A 14680-nucleotide genomic window follows, 5' to 3' on the forward strand; every position below is an offset into this window, starting at 1 on the left:
TATGGGAATAATTTTGAAAATTCCAAGCAATGCACACTACTTAAGTGCATCAGTTACAGCCACGACCACTGCACTAATTACCTGCTGGGTGCCTGTCTCACGGCCATTACATAAGCAGAAGCAGTTTGGTGTTCAGAATGTCACATACAGTGGTGCGTGTAGCTTGTGTGATTTGTACTACTGTTCGATTTGTTTAATTACTGTTGTATCTGCAGCCAAGATGACAAAATCCTAAATGGTCACTAAGAGAACGACAAAATCCTAAATGGTCACTAAGAGAACGACAAAATCCTAAATGGTCACTAAGAGAACATATGAAATTCTTATACAGTTTGGTGGTTACAGTATTCTGAGTGACATAACTGTTATAAGTAATGTCACTAACAATACTGATGAATACCACCAATGAAATCATGTTCAGCGGCATGTAGAAAGTTCCACGAACAAGGAACTACAGGCTAGCAACAGTACAGTGAAACAGCAGTTTATTGGTGAACCACTGGCATCTTCATGTAAAAAAAGAGACATGAATTTTTATGGCACCGTGGAGGCATTACTATTATGTTGTTTCCAAGTTCAACGAACATCTTATAAAATTGTATCTAGAACAATGTACTGGAAAGTCTGATCTCCATGAGAGTACTTTAACAATATTCACCTTCATCATATATATACAAGGTTCAGTTTACATTATTTTGAATGGGACTACTAACAGATGTATCATATATATCGTCAGGAACGAGGAGAATCTTGTACAACATTAAGCTCATTTGCACTCCTTGTTAAGCTAATAGTTCTTTAGCCTGTTTTACACCTGAAAAATAGCCTGGCAAAACAGCAAAAACTGTGAACATAATGAAAATTATTAGAAATATACAACTCAGTTTTCGACCCCATGTTCAAACTAGTGATTATAGGAGGGGAGTGTTAAAGGAAGTATGGTAATGTGTATGATGTAACTGAGAATTCTGGCAGAGCTGTTTTCAAGATTTTCTGAAAGCAAGATACAAATTTGTTCACTTACGAATATTTCTCATTTAGTGTCTCACAAACTTAACACCTATGCACCCACACTGTGTTGGCAAAAGCTATCAAGCTTTCATTCTTTTCGTGTGCTGCCAGTGACTCAATGCTTTCATATTCAGTGTGTGGCATTCTACACTCATAAATTATTTATAGGGAGTTTTTAAGTTATAGAACACAGACTTGAGACTGGAGAAAGTAAGTAACATGTAAGAAACTTAATCTGTAAGCACCAGTCATAACCATATTTCACTCCATGAGGCCACTACAGAAAATTTTCCATCATTATGGCACTATCTGTTCACTTACTAAAGCTAGTTGATGAAAACATGGGTTTCACTTGTTCTCTATTCAGGGATCCCACTAAAACAGTCAGTACATGTATGAACTTTACGTCATACACAGACACGTCTACTTCCTGACGACACTCATGAGACGACTGGAGCAGTGTTTTCAAAAAGCAACAGAGTGGGCATTTTGAAAGACATGAATGATGCACTTGAGGGCATTGTTCGAGGAAACTATAGCCGAAAACCTTGATGTGGAAGACTTGGTAATGAACAAGAATATTAAATTAACATTTAAAAACAAAATACAAAATTATGTGTGAATTGTTTTGGGAGCCCGATAATTAAGTGACTTAAGTGAGATCGCTAGTAAAAATTTGCATTTAGAATTGGAATTTTACGACTGAAATGTCGCACACTTTCGCATGTAAAAATCCTAGATTCAGTTATTACATTATTAATTAGGGACATACATCTATGCATACATTATACATTAACTTTTGAACTGGCACAATACCTTAAGTTCCTTTGGCTTTTTGCAAGATAACTTGAATAGGTCATCAGAAGCTAATTTCACTCTTCTCAATTTGAAATCTACAGACGGACCAACTTCTTCCACCTCAACTCGTGGAATTCTTGTTCCAGACTTTTTCAATAATATCCTGCAACAAAAGTTGTGTTCCTTTATTGTGCTCTGTGGCTGTCATGTTGATAAAAGAACTGACACTCAATACAATTACTTTTTAAATTCTGAATATTATTTCTGGAATTAAAACATCATAAATATATCATGAATAATAAAGCTAGATACTTTGAAACATTATAAATCAATGAGCAAATATTATTTAACACACACAAAGAAGTGCTACATAGTACATTAAATAAAATGTGAAGTGCAAAAACAAATCCAAATTAGAAGTTAAAAAATACCTACCTATAACTTCTAAAGTAGAGCTTATCTTCAACAGCTGTAAACATTATAACATGTTCTAGACCTTGCAAGCGGATTGCTTCTACATTTTCCCTGTGGAAAAGATCAACCAGCAGATTCTTTATTCTTCTGAACTCATAATTATGCTCGAAGAGCTCTCCCACAAATAAGATACATGGTTTGATACCCAGCATTGGTTTCACAGTTTTAAAATCATGGATACTTTTGAATGAATCAATGCCCAATTCAACCATGTCCAAAAGATGACGATCATACATGCGACCTGAAAATTTCAGATATTGAAACATACATCCAAACTGATGCTTTTCACAACAGTTCTACTTAAAAAGAGAAAAGAAATGTTTGCAATTAGCATAAGATTTGTATCCAGCTTTTATAGAAGGCACCCGGCCAAAAAATAAATAAAATAAATAGAAAACTCATCTTTGTGTTCCTGTCAAGCAAATTTTTGGGGAATAAATTACATATGGTTGCCAGTGATTAGTTGCTTTGATATCGACTTTAGTTATTTCATGACAGGAAAAATCATTTAAGGAATACAGGATGATAAAAATGTGGTATGTAAAAGAAAAATATCTAAGATCTTATCCAAAGCTTACCTACCACTTTCTTGCCCAGAATATCTGTTTCATTGTGATGGGTATCCATGTATGTGTATGTAAAAAATGATTTACTTCTTGATGACAGAATGAAGGTAGGAATATCAAAAGTTTAATGTCTCACCATCGTCATTAGAGATGAGCATTAGAACTTTTGGAAAAAATAAAGTTGTCATGGATTGTTTAAACAACTATTTCTACATTCACCATAAGTGATTTAGGGAAATAATGGAAAATCTTTATTGGTAAGGCAGGGCGAGTGTTTGAACTCTGTTTCTTCTGAATAAGAGTCCAGTCTTGACCACAGTGCTATTGCCCAGAGGTGGAATTGACTGTAAGTTATTCATTCTGGTTTCACCTTTTGGATTCAGACTTCAAATCAGATGTTTTCACTGTTTGGAGGACAAAATTCAACATCTTGCTAATATTACTGAACAGTGATAAATAACGCAAATCTTTATGGCCATGATGGCTGCCAATCCCTACTTCCATCTTGTGGCCTATATATCTTTTTTTCTACATCTACATCTACATCCATACTCCGCAAGCCACCTGACGGTGTGTGGCGGAGGGTACCCTGAGTACCTCTATCGGTTCTCCCTTCTACTCCAGTCTCGTATTGTTCGTGGAAAGAAGGATTGTCAGTATGATTCTGTGTGGGCTCTAATCTCTCTGATTTTATCCTCATTGTCTCTTCGCGAGATATACGTAGGAGGGAGCAATATACTGCTTAACTCTTCGGTGAAGGTATGATCTCGAAACTTGAACAAAAGCCCGTACCGAGCGACTGAGCGTCTCTCCTGCAGAGTCTTCCACTGGAGTTTATCTATCATCTCCGTAACGCTTTCGCGATTACTAAATGATCCTGTAACGAAGCGCACTGCTCTCCGTTGGATCTTCTCTATCTCTTCTATCAACCCTATCTGGTACGGATCCCACACTGCTGAGCAATATTCAAGCAGTGGGCGAACAAGCGTACTGTAACCTACTTCCTTTGTTTTCGGATTGCATTTCCTTAGGATTCTTCCAATGAATCTCAGTCTGGCATCTGCTTTACCGACGATCAACTTTATATGATCATTCCATTTTAAATCACTCCTAATGCGTACTCCCAGATAATTTATGGAATTAACTGCTTCCAGTTGCTGACCTGCTATATTGTAGCTAAATGATAAGGGATCTATCTTTCTATGTATTCGCAGCACATTACACTAGTCTACATTGAGATTCAATTGCCATTCCCTGCACCATGCGTCAATTCGCTGCAGATCCTCCTGCATTTCAGTACAATTTTCCATTGTTACAACCTCTCGATACACCACAGCATCATCTGCAAAAAGCCTCAGTGAATTTCTGATGTTATCCATAAGGTCATTTATGTATATTGTGAATAGCAACGGTCCTATGACACTCCCCTGTGGCACACCTGAAATCACTCTTACTTCGGAAGACTTCTCTCCATTGAGAATGACATGCTGCGTTCTGCTGCCATTTCACAGGAAATTTTTATTTACAGAAGGAACATTTTTATGACATTTGTTCCTAAAATACACACTACCAAACTGACAATGATGCCAATTGTGTGATGTGGTTATTAATGTTCTTATATTAATATTGAATATCAACTATATTAATAAATGTGTCAATGGAAAGAAAGTCCTTGGTGGAATATTAACAGTAATAGTAGTAGTAGTAGTAGTAGAAGACTTCTAAGGGACCTGAAGCTCCTGTGCCGATCTCACATGATTTCTTCAGATGCTCCTGTCTTATGCTGCCTCTTACCAGCTATTTATTCCCAATCTTTCACATTGCAATCAATTCTATTGTGCCAAATACTCCTGGGTCTCCCTCTTGGTCTTTTGCCATATGGCTTCTCCCTGAATATCCTTAACACAATTTTATCTTCTTTCATTCTCATCAGATGTCCAGCCCATTGCAGTCTTCTAGCATTTATTATGTTTACTATCGTTGGTTGTTGCGACAGCTCGTGGATTTCTATGTTGTGTCTTCTCTTCCAGCATTGTGATTCATTGTCATAATACGGACCAAAGATTTTTCTATAAACTTTATTCTCAAATACTTGTAAATGGTGGTGTTCTGTTTTCCTTAGCTCCACGTTTCTGCCCCACAGATTAGAACTAGTCTGATGATTGTGTTTTATAACTTTCTTTTAGTTTTCCTAGTCAGCAGTTTGGACCCTAAGAGGTTTTGTATTGCGTAATAGGCTCGGTTAGCATTTTGCAGTCTTGCTTTTATTTCTACCTGTCTCTTATTTTGTTCAATTGTTCAACACGCTCGAATTTGTGTCCACCAACTATTAGAGGTGATTGGTTATCCCATTGATCTCTACATCTTTGAACTATGATGTATTTTGTTTTCTCGTCTTTTCTTTCACGCCAAATATTGATGCTTCTGTTGCAAGCTCCACAAATGATTGCTTAATCTCACTGTTTCCAATGAGCACTATGTGGTCTGCATATGCTAACACGTTAATTTTGCTTTCTTGGAGGATCCCAGCAGGTACCAGTTTGAGTTTCCTCACAACTCTTTCTAAAGCTATATCGAAGAGAAGGGGGGCTAAAGCATCTCCTTGTCTTAACCCAATTTTATTTTTAAAATTGCCAGACTTTAATCCATACAGTAAAACCCTGCTTGTATTTCGATCCATGCACACTTTGCACAGATTTATCAATTTAATTGGGAAACCAAATTCAGTCATCATATTCCACAAGCTTTGTCTATGGATGGAGTCATAAGCTTTCATGAAATTGATGAACAGATAATGTATTTTTTGTTTATATTCCCAAACTTTTTCATTTATTGATTTGAGTGCAAATATGTTGTCAGTGGTGGATCTGTTTTTGTGGAAGCCATTTTGATAACCCCTAATTATATTTTCTGCACATGGTTTTAAGTGGCATAGCAATAAACAAGATATGATCTTATAACCTATATTGACTAATAATATTCCTCTATAGTTTCTGAGATCTTCTCTATCTCCTTTTTTATGTACAGGGACACTTAATGATTCTCTCCACTCTGTTGGAATGTTCTCTGTTTTCCAGATTATCTGTATCAGATGAAATAAACGTCTGTGCAATGCTTCTCCTCCATATTTTAGTATCTCAGCTGGGATGCTGTCACTGCCAGTTGCTTTACCATTTTTTAGGTGTTTGATATGTAAATAATGGAAGGAGACAAAGTAACAGCTCACTGTACATCTGAGGCACTAAGTTGTCAACAGGCGCATTATCAAGACTGAGAACACTGCAACTGTGTTGACAATGACTAGTCAGTTTGTGAACAGATGCCTTTTATGAAACTCCATAGTTTAAAGATGATATAAAAAGTTACTGCGAATTCTAAAATGGCGTAATCTGAAATATTTTAAAACTTATCACGATATGAAAATACACTCCTGGAAATGGAAAAAAGAACACATTGACACCGGTGTGTCAGACCCACCATACTTGCTCCGGACACTGCGAGAGGGCTGTACAAGCAATGATCACACGCACGGCACAGCGGACACACCAGGACCCGCGGTGTTGGCCGTCAAATGGCGCTAGCTGCGCAGCATTTGTGCACCGCCGCCGTCAGTGTCAGCCAGTTTGCCGTGGCATACGGAGCTCCATCGCAGTCTTTAACACTGGTATGCATGCCGCGACAGCGTGCACGTGAACCGTATGTGCAGTTGACGGACTTTGAGCGAGGGCGTATAATGGGCATGCGGGAGGCCGGGTGGACGTACCGCCGAATTGCTCAACACGTGGGGCGTGAGGTCTCCACAGTACATCGATGTTGTCGCCAGTGGTCGGCGGAAGGTGCACGTGCCCGTCGACCTGGGACCGGACCGCAGCGACACACGGATGCACGCCAAGACCGTAGGATCCTACGCAGTGCCGTAGGGGACCGCACCGCCACTTCCCAGCAAATTAGGGACACTGTTGCTCCTGGGGTATCGGCGAGGACCATTCGCAACCGTCTCCATGAAGCTGGGCTACGGTCCCGCACACCGTTAGGCCGTCTTCCGCTCACGCCCCAACATCGTGCAGCCCGCCTCCAGTGGTGTCGCGACAGGCGTGAATGGAGGGACGAATGGAGACGTGTCGTCTTCAGCGATGAGAGTCACTTCTGCCTTGGTGCCAATGATGGTCGTATGCGTGTTTGGCGCCGTGCAGGTGAGCGCCACAATCAGGACTGCATACGACCGAGGCACACAGGGCCAACACCCGGCATCATGGTGTGGGGAGCGATCTCCTACACTGGCCGTACACCACTGGTGATCGTCGAGGGGACACTGAATAGTGCACGGTACATCCAAACCGTCATCGAACCCATCGTTCTACCATTCCTAGACCGGCAAGGGAACTTGCTGTTCCAACAGGACAATGCACGTCCGCATGTATCCCGTGCCACCCAACGTGCTCTAGAAGGTGTAAGTCAACTACCCTGGCCAGCAAGATCTCCGGATCTGTCCCCCACTGAGCATGTTTGGGACTGGATGAAGCGTCGTCTCACGCGGTCTGCACGTCCAGCACGAACGCTGGTCCAACTGAGGCGCCAGGTGGAAATGGCATGGCAAGCCGTTCCACAGGACTACATCCAGCATCTCTACGATCGTCTCCATGGGAGAATAGCAGCCTGCATTGCTGCGAAAGGTGGATATACACTGTACTAGTGCCGACATTGTGCATGCTCTGTTGCCTGTGTCTATGTGCCTGTGGTTCTGTCAGTGTGATCATGTGATGTATCTGACCCCAGGAATGTGTCAATAAAGTTTCCCCTTCCTGGGACAATGAATTCTCGGTGTTCTTATTTCAATTTCCAGGAGTGTATAAGAAAAGAAGATTAAGAATTTTCAACTTGTTGTGAAACTGGTCATCATCTAGAAATTATTGTATACATTGACTGTTTTCAGTGGGATAATCCATGACTGCTCTTCTTGCTGCAAATGGAATTTATAAGCCACCTGGTCATACTGTGATAACCAGCAAGAAAATCAGTTCCGTGTCTTTGGATAAGAAGAACAAACTGACAAACTTATTACACAAAAGATTTGTGTCAAAACAGATTAACGAGCTCTTAAGAACTTCACAGAGACAAAACAATTCCTTAGGAAGACAACACTGGAAAAAAGATAACATATATAATTAGCAAGACACACAATATTTCTTTATTTTTCAATAAAGCTTCTTTGCTGCTATAATATCTAGATGTTGTTTTACATATTTTTAATTTAAATCAAATGTTGCATTAACTGAAGCAATGGGCAATGGTGGATACTTATCCTTTCATGCAACATCTCAGACACCTCAATGGGTAGCTACTTAAAACACAAATAAACAAAATACAATAAAATGGCAAAGTCATGGTTATGTATGATAATCTACCAACTTCTCAATTGTTCACTTTGATTTGATTCTCGTGAAAGTGCAGATTAAACAGGTTGCAATTAAGACAAAAAAGTTACCGATCGACCACAGGATTTTCAAGAGTAACTGTAAAACAGTATGAATGTAGAAAAGAAATCCTGAACAAGGTCAATCACTCATAAAACAAGCACAATACAATAACTGTAACTTGTTACAATGTGAATTTCTTCACACTTGCAGGATTCAGAAACAAAATATAAATAAATATATAGTAACAGGCTGAATAAATTTTGTATTATGCACATTCCAAACCAGAGTTATTGTTAATGGAGAAATACAGAAAGGAAAACCAAGTTTTAATGGCCAGTGACATAATCGTGCCAAACAGACGCCACTCTGACAGCAGCTTTGTCACTCAAACTGGAGAAAAGTCTTAATCCGTAACAGTGTGATTTATGATTCTCTTTTCAAACTATCACAAATGATGAAGTGAATAAAAAGTAGAAGGCCAGGCTACTGATAATTATTATATATTTATGGGCAGAATTATTTGCTATCTCGATATTATTTGTGTTTTTGTTTTGTTTTGCAAAGGTATCATGAATACAATACGTTAAATTATGTGAATTCTCATTGGAAAAAAAAGTTATAGAATAAATGTGAGTCAATAAGGAACTTAAATGATGATAACCACTTGAGGAATTAAACAAGTAATTGCTGTGTTACATTGGCCACAAAAGAAGTACAATGCATTTAGAATGTTAGTGTTGATAATGATTAATTTCATTTATACTCACTGTTATAACAAGCACTGTCACATAAATTTCATTTTAAACTGAAGTAGATATTGCTGCAGAGCTTTAGTTTGTATTCCATGAGGAGAATGTTACTGCAAATAAAACACTTTTTAAATGAGGTTTTATTGTGTGTGTGTGTGTAACATTTAAGAAAAGAAAAGCAATTCAGATCAAAGAGGAAAAAAAGAAGATGCTGTTAACTCTGTGCCAAGGAGGAGAATATGTGGACGAAAAAAAGAGAGAGAGAGACCCTTCATTCAGAGGAGGATTACAGTCAGAGTGACCTTTTCCTTCTATCCAACACCTGAATGTGAAAGAAAAAACTGAATGGCCTTTCTTTACTTTTATATTTATTTTCTCCATGTCATTTCCTTCTGCTGAAGAAGATACTCTTAAATATCAGGGTTTGCTTGTGTGTTTATCGGTCTTCCACCTATTCCAGTTTCTCATAATTAAATTGCAAATTTTACTTTCCCTGGGCAACCCTGCATGTATATTTATATAGGTATCTTTTGTGTAAGAGGCAGAATTGCCACAGGTTCTTCCTTCCTCTTGATACTTCAGTGACAGATAAAATGAGTTAAGTCCATTTTTTAATTATGTTTCATTAGCACAAATATGTGCTCACACCAATTCTGAACACAACACTAAATGACAAGTCCAATGATCCATTTTACTTTCCCACAAATATTATTAATTGATACAAATTAGCATGCATACAAACCTAACACTAAATTATTAGGTCTCTTCTTATTATGTGAACCAAACACGAAAAGATTTGTGTTATACTTCCTTGCAAAATCTTCAACAGGAACAATGTTTTCAAATGGCAGGATATCGTGCTTCTTACTTAACATAACTGCTTGAGGTTTTTTCATTGCATACTGAAACCAGAAAATAACAATTAAATAACAAACATATAACAAAAACTATTAGAAAATGAAAATCTAAAATAATGATACTTTTGTTGGCAGTTTATTTTGGTATCTTCTTAGGGGATTAATTCTATCTTTACTATTAAATGAAAGTCTATTTACTTATTTGTCTGACAAATGTGTTTGGCAGCCCCGAAGAAGATACCAGTATTCTATTTTATGAATAATGAATACCAGATTGTACATAAAATGATACTTAGTTTTGCTGATACAGTAATTTGACTTTCCAGGTTTTTATTTCACAATGTCAGTTGCTTTTCCAATGGACACCACTATGTCACTGAGCAATGGAGAATTTTCTTATAATTGAAAACCATCTACTGTAAATAAAAACAAATAAAAGATACCAGTAGACTTGGTTCTTACCTTGGGCCTTTAGCACCTGGATGTGAGAGTGATTGGTGTGAGTCTCTTGGAAATCTCCAATGCATTTATTCATGAAAACTATCTACTGAGCATCTAACACATGAATGCCTAAATTCTATCTTTCACCTTTTTTCAAATGTCATGGAAAAGTATCAGAAAGAGCCCAGCTATTGTATGGAACTCAATACATTTTATGCAGAAAATAAACTTTACCTCCAAGGTATTGTTAGTCAAGCTTTTATTCTCTGCTTTCACAGAAGACGGGCAAGCAGCAGCTAGAACGCAAAAGAAGTCTCCTATGAAGTAACAACATTGTGGAAAGAGGAGCAGATCAGAAGGACAAAACCTGCCTAACTCATATGGTGCTGCTAACAAAAGATGGTTGGTTGGTTTAAAGTAGGGGGGTGGGGTGGGGGGGGGGCGAGGGTGGCGGGGGGTGGGGTGGGGTGGGGACCATACAACGAGGTCATCGGTCCCTTGTTCCCGGTAAAATAATTACACAAGGGAAACAAGAAAAGAAAGGAGACGTACAGCACAATAACAGGAGAATGGAACAACCAGAAGAATGACAGGAGGACAACCAACACTACTATGGACAAAACAGGTAGAAGGGATAAAAACAAGAGAGCGGATGACTGTGTCTGGCTGACCACGAGAATAAAAAGGAAAAGCCAGCCACTATGCGACATATTAAAACATCCAGCTTAAAAGCATTGGAGTGGAGAACACAAAGGGACAAAGAACATGTGCGGAAACTTATACAGAATGATAAAACCCACCACACGTATAAAACGTAAAACTAAATTAGCTGATGAGGCGTTGTCAGCTAAAATTAAAGGCAACGAGTCTGGTAATGGAAGAGTCTGTCGCAGGGCAGCCAAAGGACAGCTCACCAAGATATGGGCCACTGTCATTCGGGTGCCGCACCAACACTGAGGTGGGTCATCACGGCGCAGGAGGTAGCCATGTGTCACCCAAGCGTGGCCAATGCGGAGCCGACAGAGAACCACAGAGTCCCTGTGAGAGGCCTGCGTGGAGGTCTTCCACACATTCGTAGTCGCCTTAATGGCACGCAGTTTGTTGTGCATACTGAGGTTATGCAATTCCACCTCGCAAAGCCGAAAAACCTTGGGGCGCAGTACTGAATGCAGGTCAGCTGCAGAGAAGCCGATCTCCATAAGTGGTTTTCATGTAGCCTGTCGGCAAGTTTGTTGCCCGTGATCCCGACATGACATGGGGTCCAGACAAACATCACTGAACGACTGGACCGTTCCCGGGCATAGATGGACTCCTGGATGGTCGCTACCAAAGGATGACAAGGGTAGCACTGGTCAATAGCTTGTAAGCTGCTCAAAGTGTCGGTACACAGAAAAAATGACTCCCCAGGGCATTAACAGATGTGCTGAAAAGCACGAGATGTAGCCACCAGCTCGGCAATGAAAACACTGCAGCTATCGGGCAAGGAATGCTGTTCACTAAGTCTTCGAGCGTCAGTGTAAACCACTTCACGGCCTCGGTACATGTTAAGAATCAAGAGGAAGTGGCAGCGGAGAGCCACAGGGTTAACTGAGTCCTTAGGGCCATGTGAAAGGTCCTGGTGAAGCTGCGGCCTAGGTGTACACAGTGGAGGTGTACGTGAATGGACCTCAAGTATAGGTGGTAAAGGCAAGGATTCCAGTTTGGAAAGAAGGGATCGGACACGAACTGCAATTGGAAGTGCTGACCTGGGCTGCCGATGCAGGAGGTGAACCGCCATAGGTGGGAAGAGGAGACATTAATTCGGATGTGCAGGAGAACTATGAACATGTGCAACGTAACTGTCCAGCAGTTGTACATGCCTAACCTGCAATGGAGGTACACCGGCCTCCACCAGGATGCTGGTCACCGGACTCTTCCTAAAAGCTCCTGTCGCTAGGCAAATGCTACAGTGGTGCACTGGGTTGAGTAAACGCAACGCTGAGGGTGCCGCCAAACCATAAACCAGACTCCCATAGTCAAGGCCGATTGAACAGGGGCTCTGTAGAGCTGCAGTAGCGTAGAGTGATCTGCATCCCAACTGGTGTTGCTCAGACAGCAGAGGGCATTGAGGTGCTGCCAGCACTTCCGCTTAAGCTCACGAAGGTAAAGAAGCCGAGTCAATCTGGCATCGAAAACCAGTCCTAACAATCAATGTCTCCAATACAGTGAGTGGATTGTCATTAAGGTAAAGTTCTGGTTCCAGATGAACGGACAATGCCGACAGAAGTACATAACACACAACTTTGCAGCCTCAAACTGGAAGCTGTGGGCTAGGGCCCATGACTGTGCCTTGTAGATGGCTCCCTGTAGGTGCCGCTCAGCAACACCAGTACTGGTGGAGCAGTACAAAATGCAGAAGTTATCTGCATACAGATAGGGTGAGACAGATGGCCCTACAGCTGCTGCCAGACCATTAATGGCAACTAAAAGTAGAGATACAATCAATACAGAGCCCTGCGGGACACCATTCTCCTGGATATGGATGGAACTATGGGAGGCACCAACTTGCACACGGAAAGTATGAAGTGACAGGAAGTTCTGGATAAAAATCGGGAGCAGGCCTCAGAGACCGCACTTGTACAATGTGGCAAGGATAAGATGTCGCCAGGTCGTGTGATACGATTTCCATAAATCAAAAAAGATGGCAACCAGGTGTTGGCGTCTGGAAAAGGCTGTGCAGATGACAGACTCAAGGGATACAAGATTATCAGTGGTAGAGTGACCGTGGCGGAAGCTGCCCTGAAATGGAGCCAGTAGGCTGACTCGAGGGACACAAGATCATCAGCAGTAGAGCGACCCTGGCGGAAACCACCCTGACATGGAGCCTCTTGCTTTTCAACCAGAAAACTGTTCTTGAGAAGAGCATGAAGACAGTAATATGAATGAACGCATTTTTTCAGAGTTTTATGTAAATAAACTTATTTATATTGTAATAGATACACGAGGGTGGTTGAGTGGTTGACAAGTTCTCGCAATCACCATGAGAGATCAGCGCTAGTGCAATGAGTTGTTCACTTTATATTCATTGACCTGCTGCCTGTAAACATGTGCCGCATCAGTGCTCTTGGAAGAGCTGTGGCGTTGATGTGCCTCTGTTGTTGTTCCCGCATAGTGATTTGTGAAGATGGAAAAAAAATTGAGCTTCAAGCAGTGATTAAGTACTTTATAAAGAAAGGTATGAAAGCAAAGAACATTCATGCCAATTTCCAGAATACACTGGGGGACTCTGCTTCTTCATATTCAACTGTTGCCAAGAGGACAAATGAATTTAAATTTGGTTGGAAGAGCTTAGATGATAATCCATGCAGTGGCCAGCCAAGATGTGTCACTACTCCAGAAATCATTGCAAAAGTGAACAAAATGGTCATGTAGGATCACCAATTGAAAGTGCGTGAAATTGCTCATGCTTGCCAGACGTCATCTGAAAGGGGATACCACATTTTAACTGAAGAATTAGAAATGAAAAAAATATCTGCAAGACGGGTACCGCAACTCTTGACAGTGGATTAAAAATGCATGAGAATGGATATATTGGAACAATGTTTGGCCTGTTTTAGGAGAAACGAACAAGATTTTTTCGCAGGAGAGCTTCTGTAAAGTTTGGAAGGTAGGAGATGAGGTACTGGTGGAAGTGAAGCTATGTGGACAGGGCGTGAGTCGTGCTTGGGTAGCTCAATTGGTAGAGCACTTGCCCGTGAAAGACAAAGGTCCTGAGTTCGAGTCTCGGTCCGGCACACAGTTTTAATCTGCCAAGAAGTTTTGTATCAGCGCACACTCCGCTGCAGAGTGAAAATCTCATTCCGGAAAATTTTTTGTGCTGGTTTGTGACTACAGATGAAACTTGGGTGCACTACTTTACACCAGAGACAAAACAGTCAAAGCAGTGGAAACATGCTGATTCTCCTCCACCAAAGAAAGCAAAGACAATTCCTTCGGCGGGAAAGGCCACAGCATCAGTGTTCTGGGATACGAAGGGGATTCTGTTTGTATATTATCTCCCCACTGGGCAAACAATTACTGGAGAATTCTATGCTGACCTCCTGGACAAATTGCACCAAAAGATACGTGAAAAAAGGCCAGGTTTAGCAAGGAAGAAAGTAATCTTCCATCAAGACAATGCGTGCTGCACACATGTGCCGTCACCAAGCCAAAATTACGCGAACTAAGGTACAAATTGTTGCCACACCTGCCTCATTCACCTGATATGGCTCCATCAGAACTTTTCAAACCACCCTCATAAATTTGTAATTATCACATAAATTCACGTTGTTTCATATCATCATCTCACAAAAATTTATCCCTCCAATATCAGTTTGTAAGTATGTACA

The 14680-nt window shown here is 40.6% G+C and overlaps 1 protein-coding gene across 1 annotated transcript in view; it reads right to left on the reverse strand.

The window, feature by feature from the left end:
• Nucleotides 1-14680, reverse strand: part of LOC126199216 (ribosome production factor 2 homolog) — a 55015-nt gene that overhangs the window by 14861 nt on the left and 25474 nt on the right. Inside the window, exons 3-5 of the mRNA XM_049935997.1 lie at nt 9758-9917; nt 2245-2524; nt 1828-1972 (exon numbers count right to left, since the gene is read on the reverse strand). Of these exons, the coding sequence (XP_049791954.1) occupies nt 1828-1972; nt 2245-2524; nt 9758-9917 (585 nt within the window). The remainder of the gene's footprint in view (nt 1-1827; nt 1973-2244; nt 2525-9757; nt 9918-14680) is intronic.

Source organism: Schistocerca nitens, chromosome 8 (assembly GCF_023898315.1).
Source record: "Schistocerca nitens isolate TAMUIC-IGC-003100 chromosome 8, iqSchNite1.1, whole genome shotgun sequence".
NCBI classification, from domain to species: domain Eukaryota; kingdom Metazoa; phylum Arthropoda; class Insecta; order Orthoptera; family Acrididae; genus Schistocerca; species Schistocerca nitens.